Source organism: Chiloscyllium punctatum, unplaced genomic scaffold, assembly GCF_047496795.1.
Source record: "Chiloscyllium punctatum isolate Juve2018m unplaced genomic scaffold, sChiPun1.3 scaffold_555, whole genome shotgun sequence".
In the NCBI taxonomy this organism is placed as follows: Eukaryota; Metazoa; Chordata; class Chondrichthyes; order Orectolobiformes; family Hemiscylliidae; genus Chiloscyllium; species Chiloscyllium punctatum.
In genome coordinates, this window is record NW_027310289.1 from 36,374 (window position 1) to 50,736 (window position 14,363).

Consider the following 14,363-nt stretch of genomic DNA (forward strand, 5'->3'; position numbering starts at 1 on the left):
ATCTGTCTCCCTCGGGGTCTCAATTTCTCTCTGACAAACTCGGTGTGACCCAAATTCTGTCCTAACTCCATTTCCACGTTCCCTGGTGATGCCACCGTTGTGGGCTGGATCTCAAACAATTGTGAGACAGAGGACAAGAACCAGATAGAGAGCAGGCAACAATCTCTCTCTCTCTCAACATCAGAAAAACGCCTGTCTGCATTAATCGAGGGAAGGTAGAGATGGTTCAGAGCTACACATCGACAAAGCACATCAATGTCTCCACATCCTCAAGAGGCTAAGGAAATGCAGGACTCTGACCAATTGTTACAGATGCACCGTAGAAAGCGTTCTATCCAGATTCATCACGGCAGATACTCCGCCCAGGACCGTGAGAAACGACAGGGAGCTGGGAACACAGCCCAGTCCATCACACAACCCAACCTTCCAACCACCGACTCCATCTACACCTCCCACAGCCTCAGGAAGGCAGCCGGCATCATCGAAGACCCCTCCCGCCCCGGTGATAATCTCTCCCACCCTCTGCCACCAGGTGGAAGATACAAAAACTCAAACCACAGGGACCACCAGATTCAGGAACAGCTTCTTCCCGGCTCTGAACAGCCCTCTGAACGGACCATTCAAATTTCAACTTTAATGTTGATCTCCCTCCCTGTGCACTGTAACTTTGTACTCCTCTCTCTGTTCTGTTACCCGAATGCACTTTGTATGGTACCCTCTTGCTAGACTGCACGCAAAATGAAACATTTTAATGTTCCAAGGTACATGGGGCAGAATTAAATCAAATCCTTTCTCAATGTCTCCATTTCTCACTCCCACTCTCCCTCCTCTCTCTCTATTTTCCTCTCCCACACTACCTCCTCTCTCTATTTCCATCCCCTACTCTCTCTCTCTATTTCACACTCCCACTCTCCCTCCTCTCTCTCTATTTCCATCCCCCACTCTCCCTCCTCTCTCTCTATTTCTCACTCCCACTCTCCCTCCTCTCTCTCTCTCCCTCCTCTCTCTCTATTTCCCTCTCCCACTCTCCCTCCTCTATCTCTATTTCTCTCACCCACTCTCCCTCTATTTCTCTCTCCCACTCTCCATCTATTTCTCTCTCCCACTTTCACTCCTCTCTCTCTCTATTTCCCTCTCCCACTCTCCCTCCTCTGTCCCTATTTCCCTCTCCCACTCTCCCTTCTTTCTCTCTATTTCCCTCTCCCACCTCTCTCTCTCTCTCTATTTCTCTCTCCCACTCTCCGTCCTCTCTCTATTTCCCTCTCCCTCCTCTCTCTCTATTTCCCTCTCCCACTCTGCATTTCCCTCTCCCACTCTCCCTCCTCTCTCTCTATTTCTCTCTCCCACTCTCCCTCCTCTCTCGCTATTTCCCTCTCCCACTCTCCCTCCTCTCTCTCTATTTCTCTTTCCCACTCTCCCTCCTCTCTCTATTTCTCTCTCCCTCCTCTTTCTCTATTTCTCTCTCCCACTCTCCCTCCTCTCTATCTATTTCTCTCTCTGTCTTCCTCCTCTCTATTCCCCTCTCCCACTCTCCCTCCTCTCTCTCTATTCCCCTCTCCCACTCTCCCTCCTCTCTCTCTATTCTCATCCCCTACTCTCCCTCCTATTTCTCTCTCCCACTCTTCCCTCCTCTCTCTCTATTTCCATCCCCCACTCTCCCTCCTCTCTCTCTCTATTCCCCTCTCCCACTCCCCCTCCTCTCTCTCTATTTCCATCCCCCACTCTCCCTCCTCTCTCTCTATTTCTCTCTCCCACTCTCCCTCCTCTCTCTCTATTCCCCTCTCCCACTCTCCCTCCTCTCTCTCTATTCTCATCTCCTACTCTCCCTCCTATTTCTCTCTCCCACTCTTCCCTCCTCTCTCTCTATTTCCATCCCCCACTCTCCCTCCTCTCTCTCTCTATTTCTCTCTCCACTCTCCCTCCTCTCTCTCTCTCTCCCTCCTCTCTCTCTATTTCCCTCTCCCACTCCCCCTCCCCTATCTCTATTTCCCTCTCCCACTCTCCCTCCTCTGTCCCTATTTCCCGCTCCCACCTCTCTCTCTCTATTTCTCTCTCCCACTCTCTCTATTTCTCTCTCCCACTCTTCCCTCCTCTCTCTCTATTTCCATCCCCCACTCTCCCTCCTCTCTCTCTCTATTTCTCTCTCCCACTCTCCCTCCTCTCTCTATTTCCCTCTCCCTCCTCTCTCTCTTTTTCTCTCTCCCACTCTCTCTATTTCTCTCTCCCTCTCTCCATTTCTCTCTCCCACTCTCCCTCCTCTCTCTCTATTTCCATCCCCCACTCTCCCTCCTCTCTCTCTCTATTTCTCTCTCCCACTCGCCCTCCTCTCTCTCTCTCTCCCTCCTCTCTCTCTATTTCCCTCTCCCACTCCCCCTCCCCTATCTCTATTTGCCTCTCCCACTCTCCCTCCTCTGTCCCTATTTCCCTCTCCCACCTCTCTCTCTCTATTTCTCTCTCCCACTCTCCCTCCTGTCTCTATTTCCCTCTCCCTCCTCTCTCTCTTTTTCTCTCTCCCACTCTCTCCATTTCTCTCTCCCACTCTCCCTCCTCTCTCTCTCCCCCTCCTCTCTCTCTATTTCCCACTCCCACTCCCCCTCCCCTATCTCTATTTCTCTCTCCCACTCTCCCTCTATTTCTCACTCTCACTCTCCTATTTCTCTTTCCCACTCTCCCTCCTCTCTCTCTATCTCCCTCTCCCACTCTCCCTCCTCTCTCTATTTCCCTCTCCCACTCTCTCTCTATTTCCCTCTCCCACTCTCCCTCCTCTCTCTCTATCTCCCTCTCCCACTCTCCCTCCTCTCTCTATTTCCCTCTCCCACTCTCTCTCTATTTCCCTCTCCCACTCTCCCTCCTCTCTCTATTTCTCTCTCCCACTCTCCATCCTCTCTATTTCCCTCTCCCACTCTCCCTCCTCTCTCTCTATTTCCCTCTCCCACTCTCCCTCCTCTCTCTATTTCCCTCTCCCACTCTCTCTCTATTTCCCTCTCCCACTCTCCTTCTTCTCTCTCTATTTCTCTCTCCACTCTCCCTCCTCTCTCTCTATTTCCCTCTCCCACTCTCCCTCCTCTCTCTCTATTTCCCTCTCCCACTCTCCCTCCATTTCCTCTCCCACTCTCCCTCCTCTCTCTATTTCCCTCTCCCACTCTCTCTCTATTTCCCTCTCCCACACTCCATCCTCTCTATTTCCCTCTCCCACACTCCATCCTCTCTATTTTCGCTCCCCACTCTCCCTCCCCTCTCTCTGTTTCTCTTTCCCAATCTCCCTCCTCTCTCTCTATTTCCCTCTCCCACTCTCCCTCCTCTCTCTATTTCCCTCTCCCACTCTCTCTCTATTTCCCTCTCCCACTCTCCCTCCTCTCTCTCTCTATTTCTCTCTCCCACTCTCCCTCCTCTCTCTATTTCTCTCTCCCACTCTCCCTCCTCTCTCTCTATTTCTCTTTCCCACTCTCCCTCCTCTCTCTATTTCTCTCTCCCACTCTCTTCCTCTCTCGCTATTTCCCTCCCCCACTCTCCCTCCATTTCTCTCTCCACTCTCCCTCCTCTCTCTATTTCCCTCTCCCTCCTCTCTCTCTATTTCTCTCTCCCACTCTCCCTCCCCTCTATTTTTCTCTCCCACACTTCCTCCCCTCTCTCTTTTTCTCTCTCCCACTCTCCCTCCTCTCTTTCTATTTCTCTCTCCACTCTCCCTCCTCTCTTTCTATTTCTCTCTCCCACTCTCCCTCCTCTCTATTTCTCTCTCCAACTCTCCCTCCTCTCTCTATTTCACTCCTCTCTCTATTTCCCTCCCCCACTCTCCCTCCCCTCTCTCTGTTTCTCTTTCCCAATCTCCCTCCTCTCTCTCTGTTTCTCTCTCCACTCTCCCTCCTCTCTCTCTATTCCCCTCTCCCACTCTCCTCCTCTCTCTCTATTCCCCTCTCCCACTCTCCTCCTCTCTATCTATTTCTCTCTCTGTCTTCCTCCTCTCTATTCCCCTCTCCACTCTCCTCTCTCTCTCTCTATTTCTCTCTCCCACCTCTCTCTATTTCTCTCTCCCACTCTCCCTCCTCTCTCTCTATTTCTCTTTCCCACTCTCCCTCCTCTCTCTATTTCTCTCTCCCACTCTCCTTCCTCTCTCGCTATTTCCCTCCCCCACTCTCCCACTCTCCCTCCATTTCTCTCTCCCACTCTCCCTCCTCTCTCTATTTCCCTCTCCCTCCTCTCTCTCTTTTTCTCTTTCCAACTCTCTCTATTTCTCTCTCCCACTCTCCATTTCTCTCTCCCACTCTCCCTCCTCTCTCTCTCCCCCTCCTCTCTCTCTATTTCTCTCTCCCACTCTCCCTCCTCTCTCTCTATTCCCCTCTCCCACTCTCCCTCCTCTCTCTCTCTCCCCCTCCTCTCTCTCTCTCTCCCTCCTCTCTCTCTATTTCCCTCTCCCACTCCCCCTCCCCTATCTCTATTTGCCTCTCCCACTCTCCCTCCTCTGTCCCTATTTCCCTCTCCCACCTCTCTCTCTCTATTTCTCTCTCCACTCTCCCTCCTCTCTCTATTTCCCTCTCCTCCTCTCTCTCTTTTTCTCTCTCCCACTCTCTCTATTTCTCTCTCCCACTCTTCCCTCCTCTCTCTCTATTTCCATCCCCCACTCTCCCTCCTCTCTCTCTCTATTTCTCTCTCCCACTCTCCTCCTCTCTCTATTTCCCTCTCCCTCCTCTCTCTCTTTTTCTCTCTCCCACTCTCTCTATTTCTCTCTCCCACTCTCCATTTCTCTCTCCCACTCTCCCTCCTCTCTCTCTCCCCTCCTCTCTCTCTATTTCCCACTCCCACTCCCCCTCCCCTATCTCTATTTCTCTCTCCCACTCTCCTCTATTTCTCACTCCCACTCTCCTATTTCTCTCTCCCACTCTCCCTCCTCTCTCTCTATTTCCCTCTCCCACTCTCCCTCCTCTCTCTATTTCCCTCTCCCACTCTCTCTCTATTTCCCTCTCCCACTCTCCCTCCTCTCTCTATTTCTCTCTCCCACTCTCCTTCCTCTCTCGCTATTTTCCCTCCCCCACTCTCCCACTCTCCCTCCATTTCTCTCTCCCACTCTCCCTCCTCTCTCTATTTCCCTCTCCCTCCTCTCTCTCTTTTTCTCTTTCCAACTCTCCTATTTCTCTCTCCCACTCTCCATTTCTCTCTCCCACTCTCCCTCCTCTCTCTCTCCCCCTCCTTCTCTCTCTATTTCTCTCTCCCACTCTCCCTCCTCTCTCTCTATTCCCCTCTCCCACTCTCCCACCCCTCTCTCTCTCTCCCCCCTCCTCTCTCTCTCTCTCCCTCCTCTCTCTCTATTTCCCTCTCCCACTCCCCCTCCCCTATCTCTATTTGCCTCTCCCACTCTCCCTCCTCTGTCCCTATTTCCCTCTCCCACCTCTCTCTCTCTATTTCTCTCTCCCACTCTCCCTCCTCTCTCTATTTCCCTCTCCTCCTCTCTCTCTTTTCTCTCTCCCACTCTCTCTATTTCTCTCTCCCACTCTTCCCTCCTCTCTCTCTATTTCCATCCCCCACTCTCCCTCCTCTCTCTCTCTATTTCTCTCTCCCACTCTCCCTCCTCTCTCTATTTCCCTCTCCCTCCTCTCTCTCTTTTTCTCTCTCCCACTCTCTCTATTTCTCTCTCCCACTCTCCATTTCTCTCTCCCACTCTCCCTCCTCTCTCTCTCCCCCTCCTCTCTCTCTATTTCCCACTCCCACTCCCCCTCCCCTATCTCTATTTCTCTCTCCCACTCTCCCTCTATTTCTCACTCCCACTCTCCTATTTCTCTCTCCCACTCTCCCTCCTCTCTCTCTATTTCCCTCTCCCACTCTCCCTCCTCTCTCTCTATTTCCCTCTCCCACTCTCTCTCTATTTCCCTCTCCCACTCTCCCTCCTCTCTCTATTTCTCTCTCCCACTCTCCATCCTCTCTATTTCCCTCTCCCACTCTCCCTCCTCTCTCTCTATTTCCCTCTCCCACTCTCCCTCCTCTCTCTATTTCCCTCTCCCACTCTCTCTCTATTTCCCTCTCCCACTCTCCTTCTTCTCTCTCTATTTCTCTCTCCCACTCTCCCTCCTCTCTCTCTATTTCCCTCTCCCACTCTCCCTCCTCTCTCTCTATTTCCCTCTCCCACTCTCCCTCCATTTCTCTCTCCCACTCTCCCTCCTCTCTCTATTTCCCTCTCCCACTCTCTCTCTATTTCCCTCTCCCACACTCCATCCTCTCTATTTCCCTCCCCCACTCTCCCTACCCTCTCTCTGTTTCTCTTTCCCAATCTCCCTCCTCTCTCTCTATTTCCCTCTCCCACTCTCCCTCCTCTCTCTATTTCCCTCTCCCACTCTCTCTATTTCCCTCTCCCACTCTCCCCTCTCTCTCTCTATTTCTCTCTCCCACTCTCCCTCCTCTCTCTATTTCTCTCTCCCACTCTCCCTCCTCTCTCTCTATTTCTCTTTTCCACTCTCCCTCCTCTCTCTATTTCTCTCTCCCACTCTCCTTCCTCTCTCGCTATTTCCCTCCCCCACTCTCCCACTCTCCCTCCATTTCTCCTCTCCCACTCTCCCTCCTCTCTCTATTTCCCTCTCCCTCCTCTCTCTCTATTTCTCTCTCCCACTCTCCCTCCCCTCTATTTTTCTCTCCCACACTTCCTCCCCTCTCTCTTTTCTCTCTCCCACTCTCCCTCCTCTCTTTCTATTTCTCTCTCCCACTCTCCCTCCATTTCTCTCTCCCACTCTCCCTCCTCTCTATTTCTCTCTCCAACTCTCCCTCCTCTCTCTATTTCACTCCTCTCTCTATTTCCTCCCCCACTCTCCCACCCCTCTCTCTGTTTCTCTTTCCCAATCTCCTCCTCTCTCTCTATTCCCTCTCCCACTCTCCCTCTTCTCTCTCTATTTCCCCTCTCCCACTCTCCCTCCTCTCTCTCTATTCTCATCCCCTACTCTCCCTCCTATTTCTCTCTCCCACTCTTCCCTCCTCTCTCTCTATTTCCATCCCCCACTCTCCCTCCTCTCTCTCTCTATTTCTCTCTCCCACTCTCCCTCCTCTCTCTATTTCCCTCTCCCTCCTCTGTCTCTTTTTCTCTCTCCCACTCTCTCTATTCTCTCTCCCACTCTCCCTCCTCTCTCTATTTCCCTCTCCCTCCTCTGTCTCTTTTTCTCTTCCAACTCTCTCTATTTCTCTCTCCCACTCTCCCTCCTCTCTCTATTTCCCTCTCCCACTCTCCCTCCTCTCTCTCTATTTCTCTCTCCCACTCCTCTCTCTCTATTTCCCTCTCCCACTCTCCCTCCTCTCTCTATTTCCCTCTCCCACTCTCTCTCTATTTCTCTCTCCCACTCTCCCCCTTCTCTCTCTATTTCCCTCTCCCACTCTCCTTCTTCTCTCTCTATTTCTCTCTCCCACTCTCCCTCCTCTCTCTCTATTTCCCTCTCCCACTCTCCCTCCTCTCTCTCTATTTCCCTCTCCCTCCTCTCTCTCTATTCTCTCTCCCACTCTCCCCCCTCTCTATCTATCTCTCTCTCCCTCTCTCACTCCTCTCTCTCTATTTCTCTTTCCCACTCTCCCTCCTCTCTCTATTTCTCTCTCCACTCTCTCTCCTCACTCTATTTCCCTCTCCCTCCTCTTTCTCTATTTCCCTCTCCCACACTCCATCCTCTCTATTTCCCTTTCCCACTCTCCCTCCTCTCTCTCTATTTCCCTCTCCCACTCTCCCTCCTCTCTCTCTCTATTTCTCTCTCCCCCTCTCCCCCCTCTCTATGTATTTCTTTCTCCCTCTCTCACTCCTCTCTCTCTGTTTCTCTCTCCCACTCACCCTCCCCTCTATTTTCTCTCCCACACTTCCTCCCCTCTCTCTTTTTCTCTCTCCCACTCTCCCTCCTCTCTTTCTATTCTCTCTCCCACTCTCGCTCCATTTCTCTCTCCCACTCTCCCTCCTCTCTATTTCTCTCTCCAACTCTCCCTCCTCTCTCTATTTCACTCCTCTCTCTATTTCCCTCCCCCACTCTCCCTCCCCTCTCTCTGTTTCTCTCTCCCAATCTCCCTCCTCTCTCTCTGTTTCTCTCTCCCACTCTCCCTCCTCTCTCTCTATTCCCCTCTCCCACTCTCCCTCCTCTCTCTCTATTCCCCTCTCCCACTCTCCCTCCTCTCTCTCTATTCTCATCCCCTACTCTCCCTCCTATTTCTCTCTCCCACTCTTCCCTCCTCTCTCTCCATTTCCATCCCCCACTCTCCCTCCTCTCTCTCTCTATTTCTCTCTCCCACTCTCCCTCCTCTCTCTCTCTCCCTCCTCTCTCTCTATTTCCCTCTCCCACTCCCCCTCCCCTATCTCTATTTGCCTCTCCCACTCTCCCTCCTCTGTCCCTATTTCCCTCTCCCACCTCTCTCTCTCTATTTCTCTCTCCCACTCTCCCTCCTCTCTCTATTTCCCTCTCCCTCCTCTGTCTCTTTTTCTCTCTCCACTCTCTCTATTTCTCTCTCCCACTCTCCCTCCTCTCTCTATTTCCCTCTCCCTCCTCTGTCTCTTTTTCTCTTTCCAACTGTCTCTATTTCTCTCTCCCACTCTCCCTCCTCTCTCTATTTCCCTCTCCCACTCTCCCTCCTCTCTCTCTATTTCTCTCTCCCACTCCTCTCTCTCTATTTCCCTCTCCCACTCTCCCTCCTCTCTCTATTTCCCTCTCCCACTCTCTCTCTATTTCCCTCTCCCACTCTCCCTCCTCTCTCTCTATTTCCCTCTCCCACTCTCCTTCTTCTCTCTCTATTTCTCTCTCCCACTCTCCCTCCTCTCTCTCTATTTCCCTCTCCCACTCTCCCTCCTCTCTCTCTATTTCCCTCTCCCTCCTCTCTCTCTATTTCTCTCTCCCACTCTCCCCCCTCTCTATCTATCTCTCTCTCCCTCTCTCACTCCTCTCTCTCTATTTCTCTTTCCCACTCTCCCTCCTCTCTCTATTTCTCTCTCCCACTCTCCCTCCTCTTTCTCTATTTCCCTCTCCCACACTCCATCCTCTCTATTTCCCTTTCCCACTCTCCCTCCTCTCTCTCTATTTCCCTCTCCCACTCTCCCTCCTCTCTCTCTCTATTTCTCTCTCCCCCTCTCCCCCCTCTCTATGTATTTCTTTCTCCCTCTCTCACTCCTCTCTCTCTATTTCTCTCTCCCACTCTCCCTCCCCTCTATTTTTCTCTCCCACACTTCCTCCCCTCTCTCTTTTTCTCTCTCCCACTCTCCCTCCTCTCTTTCTATTTCTCTCTCCCACTCTCGCTCCATTTCTCTCTCCCACTCTCCCTCCTCTCTATTTCTCTCTCCAACTCTCCCTCCTCTCTCTATTTCACTCCTCTCTCTATTTCCCTCCCCCACTCTCCCTCCCCTCTCTCTGTTTCTCTTTCCCAATCTCCCTCCTCTCTCTCTGTTTCTCTCTCCCACTCTCCCTCCTCTCTCTCTATTCCCCTCTCCCACTCTCCCTCCTCTCTCTCTATTCCCCTCTCCCACTCTCCCTCCTCTCTCTCTATTCTCATCCCCTACTCTCCCTCCTATTTCTCTCTCCCACTCTTCCCTCCTCTCTCTCTATTTCCATCCCCCACTCTCCCTCCTCTCTCTCTCTATTTCTCTCTCCCACTCTCCCTCCTCTCTCTCTCTCTCCCTCCTCTCTCTCTATTTCCCTCTCCCACTCCCCCTCCCCTATCTCTATTTGCCTCTCCCACTCTCCCTCCTCTGTCCCTATTTCCCTCTCCCACCTCTCTCTCTCTATTTCTCTCTCCCACTCTCCCTCCTCTCTCTATTTCCCTCTCCCTCCTCTGTCTCTTTTTCTCTCTCCCACTCTCTCTATTTCTCTCTCCCACTCTCCCTCCTCTCTCTATTTCCCTCTCCCACTCTCCCTCCTCTCTCTCTATTTCTCTCTCCCACTCCTCTCTCTCTATTTCCCTCTCCCACTCTCCCTCCTCTCTCTATTTCCCTCTCCCACTCTCTCTCTATTTCCCTCTCCCACTCTCCCTCCTCTCTCTCTATTTCCCCTCTCCCACTCTCCTTCTTCTCTCTCTATTTCTCTCTCCCACTCTCCCTCCTCTCTCTATATTTCCCTCTCCCACTCTCCCTCCTCTCTCTCTATTTCCCTCTCCCTCCTCTCTCTCTATTTCTCTCTCCCACTCTCCCCCCTCTCTATCTATCTCTCTCTCCCTCTCTCACTCCTCTCTCTCTATTTCTCTTTCCCACTCCCTCCTCTCTCTATTTCTCTCTCCCACTCTCTCTCCTCACTCTATTTCCCTCTCCCTCCTCTTTCTCTATTTCCCTCTCCCACACTCCATCCTCTCTATTTCCCTTTCCCACTCTCCCTCCTCTCTCTCTATTTCCCTCTCCCACTCTCCCTCCTCTCTCTCTCTATTTCTCTCTCCCCCTCTCCCCCCTCTCTATGTATTTCTTTCTCCCTCTCTCACTCCTCTCTCTCTATTTCTCTTTCCCACTCTCCCTCCTCTCTCTATTTCTCTCTCCCACTCTCCATCCTCTCTATTTCCCTCTCCCACTCTCCCTCCTCTCTCTCTATTTCTCTCTCCCACTCTCCCACCTCTCTCTTTCTCTCTATTTCTCTCTCCCACTCTCCATCCTCTCTCTATTTCCCTCTCCCTCCTCTCCCTCTATTTCCCTCTCCTACTCTCCCTCCTCTCTATTTTCCTCTCCCACTATTCCTCCTCTCTCTCTATTTCTCTCTCCCACTCTCTTTCTATTTCTCTCTCCCACTCTCCCACCTCTCTATTTCTCTATCCCACTCTCCCACCTCTCTCTCTCTCTCCCTCCTCTCTCTATTTCCCTCTCCCACCTCTCCCTCTATATTTCTCTCTCCCACTCTCCGTCCTATCTCTATTTCCCACTCCCTCCTCTCTCTCTATTTCTCTCCTCTCTCTCTATTTCTCTCTCCCACTCTCCTTCCTCTCTCGCTATTTCCCTCCCCCACTCTCCCTCCTCTCTCTCTATTTCTCTCACCCGCTCTCCCTCTATTTCTCTCCCACTCTCCTTCCTCTCTCGCTATTTCCCTCCCCCACTCTCCCTCCTCTCTCTCTATTTCTCTCTCCCACTCTCCCTCCCCTCTATTTTTCTCTCCCACACTTCCTCCCCTCTCTCTTTTCTCTCTCCCACTCTCCCTCCTCTCTTTCTATTTCTCTCTCCCACTCTCCCTCCATTTCTCTCTCCCACTTTCCCTCCTCTCTCTATTTCCCTCTCCCTCCTCTCTCTCTATTTCTCTCTCCCACTCTCCCTCCTCTCTCTCTATTTCCATCCCCCCAACCTCCCTCCTCTCTCTCTATTCCTCTCTCCCACTCTCCCTCCTCTCTCTCTCTACTTCTCTCTCCCACTCTCCCTCTATTCCTCTCTCCCACTCTCCCTCCTCTGTCCCTATTTCCCTCTCCCATTCTCCATCCTCTCTATTTCCCTCTCCCACTCTCCCTCCCCTCTCTCTATTTCTCTCTCCCACTCTCCCTCCTCTCTCTTTATTTCCATCCCCCACTCTCCCTCCTCTCTCTCTATTTCTCTCTCCCACTCTCCCTCCTCTCTCTCTATTTCCCTCTCCCACTCTCTCTCTATTTCCCTCTCCCACTCTCCCTCCTCTCTCTCTATTTCCATCTCCCACTCTCTCTCTATTTCCCTCTCCCACTCTCCCCCCTCTCTATCTATTTCTCTCTCCCTCTCTCACTCCTCTCTCTCTATTTCTCTTTCGCACTCTCCCTCCTCTCTCTATTTCTCTCTCCCACTCTCTCTCCTCACTCTATTTCCCTCTCCCTCCTCTTTCTCTATTTCTCTCTCCCACGCTCCCTCCTCTCTCTCTATTTCCCTCTCCCACTCTCCCTCCTCTCTCTCTCTATTTCTCTCTCCCCCTCTCCCCCCTCTCTATGTATTTCTCTCTCCCTCTCTCACTCCTCTCTCTATTTCCCTCTCCCACTCTCCTCCTCTCTCTCTATTTCTCTCTCCCACTCTCCCACCTCTCTCTTTCTCTCTATTTCTCTCTCCCACTCTCCATCCTCTCTCTATTTCCCTCTCCCTCCTCTCCCTCTATTTCCCTCTCCTACTCTCCCTCCTCTCTATTTTCCTCTCCCACTATTCCTCCTCTCTCTCTATTTCTCTCTCCCACTCTCTTTCTATTTCTCTCTCCCACTCTCCCACCTCTCTATTTCTCTATCCCACTCTCCCACCTCTCTCTCTCTCTCCCTCCTCTCTCTCTCTATTTCCCTCTCCCACTCTCCCTACTTTCTCTCTATTTCCCACTCCCACCTCTCCCTCTATATTTCTCTCTCCCACTCTCCGTCCTATCTCTATTTCCCACTCCCTCCTCTCTCTCTATTTCTCTCCTACTCTCTATTTCTCTCTCCCACTCTCCTTCCTCTCTCGCTATTTCCCTCCCCCACTCTCCCTCCTCTCTCTCTATTTCTCTCTCCCACTCTCCCTCCCCTCTATTTTTCTCTCCCACACTTCCTCCCCTCTCTCTTTTTCTCTCTCCCACTCTCCCTCCTCTCTTTCTATTTCTCTCTCCCACTCTCCCTCCATTTCTCTCTCCCACTCTCCCTCCTCTCTCTATTTCCCTCTCCCTCCTCTCTCTCTATTTCTCTCTCCCACTCTCCCTCCTCTCTCTCTATTTCCATCCCCCACCCTCCCTCCTCTCTCTCTATTCCTCTCTCCCACTCTCCCTCCTCTCTCTCTCTCTACTTCTCTTCCTCTCCTTCTCTCTTCTCTCTCTCTTCTTCTCTTCTTCTCTTTCTCTCTTTCTCTCTTCTCTCTCCTCTCTCTCTTCTCTCTCTCTCTCTCTCCTCTCTCTCTTCTCTCCTCTCTTCACTCTCCCTCTATTCCTCTCTCCCACTCTCCCTCCTCTGTCCCTATTTCCCTCTCCCATTCTCCATCCTCTCTATTCCTCTCTCCCACTCTCCCTCCTCTCTCTCTCTCTACTTCTCTCTCCCACTCTCCCTCTATTCCTCTCTCCCACTCTCCCTCCTCTGTCCCTATTTCCCTCTCCCATTCTCCATCCTCTCTATTTCTCTCTCCCACTCTCCCTCCTCTCTCTTTATTTCCATCCCCCACTCTCCCTCCTCTCTCTCTATTTCTCTCTCCCACTCTCCCTCCTCTCTCTCTATTTCTCTCTCCCACTCTCCCTCCTCTCTCCCTCTATTTCTCTGTCCCACTCTCCCTCTATTTCTCTCTCCCACTCTCACTCCTCTCTCTCTATTTCCCTCTTCCACTCTCACTCCTCTCTCTCTTTTTCTCTCTCCCACTTCCCTCCTCTCTCTCTATTTCCCTCTCCTACCTCTTTCTCTATTTCTCTCTCCCACTCTCCATCCCCCTCTCTCTATTTCTCTCTCCCACTCTCCCTCCTCTCTCTCTCCCTCCTCTCTCTCTATTTCCCTCTCCCACTCTCCCTCCCCTATCTCTATTTCTCTCTCCCACCTCTCTCTCTCTCTATTTCTCTCTCCCACTATTTCTCATTCCCACTCTCCCTCTATTTCTCTCTCCCACTCTCCCTCCTCTCTCGCTATTTCCCTCTCCCACTCTCCCTCCTCTTTCTCTATTTCTCTCTCCCACTCTCCCTCCTCTCTCGCTATTTCCCTCTCCCACTCTCCCTCCTCTCTATTTCTCTCTCCCACTCTCCATCCTCTCTCTATTTCACTCCTCTCTCTATTTCTCTTTCCCAATCTCCCTCCTCTCTCTCTATTTCTCTCTCCCATGCTCCGTCCTCTCTCTCTATTTCCCTCTCCCACTCTCTCCCCTCTCGCTATTTCCCTCTCCCACTCTCCCTCCTCTTTGTCTATTTCCCTCTCCCACTCTCCCTCCTCTTTGTCTATTTCCCTCTCCCACTCTCCCTCCTCTCTCTCTATTCCCCTCTCCCACTCTCCCTCCTCTCTCTCTATTCTCATCCCCTACTCTCCCTCCTATTTCTCTCTCCCACTCTTCCCTCCTCTCTCTCTATTTCCATCCCCCACTCTCCCTCCTCTCTCTCTCTATTTCTCTCTCCCACTCTCCCTCCTCTCTCTCTCTCCCCCTCCTCTCTCTCTATTTCCCTCTCCCACTCCCCCTCCCCTATCTCTATTTCCCTCTCCCACTCTCCCTCCTGTGTCCCTATTTCCCTCTCCCACCTCTCTCTCTCTATTTCCCTCTCCCTCCTCTCTCTCTTTTTCTCTCTCCCACTCTCTCTATTTCTCTCTCCCACTCTCCATTTCTCTCTCCCACTCTCCCTCCTCTCTCTCTCCCCCTCCTCTCTCTCTATTTCCCACTCCCACTCTCCTATTTCTCTCTCCCACTCTCCCTCCTCTCTCTCTATTTCCCTCTCCCACTCTCCTTCTTCTCTCTCTATTTCCCTCTCCCATTCTCCCTCCTCTCTCTCTATTTCCCTCTCCCACTCTCCTTCTTCTCTCTCTATTTC

The 14,363-nt window shown here is 51.9% G+C and overlaps 1 protein-coding gene across 1 annotated transcript in view; it reads left to right on the top strand.

Annotated features, from left to right (window-relative positions):
• The first annotated feature begins 285 nt into the window (after positions 1 to 285).
• Positions 286 to 14,363, top strand: part of LOC140473224 (protein Daple-like) — a 72,934-nt gene continuing 58,856 nt past the window's right edge. Inside the window, 1 exon segment of the mRNA XM_072567588.1 lies at positions 286 to 638. Coding sequence (XP_072423689.1) covers positions 286 to 638 — 353 coding nt within the window.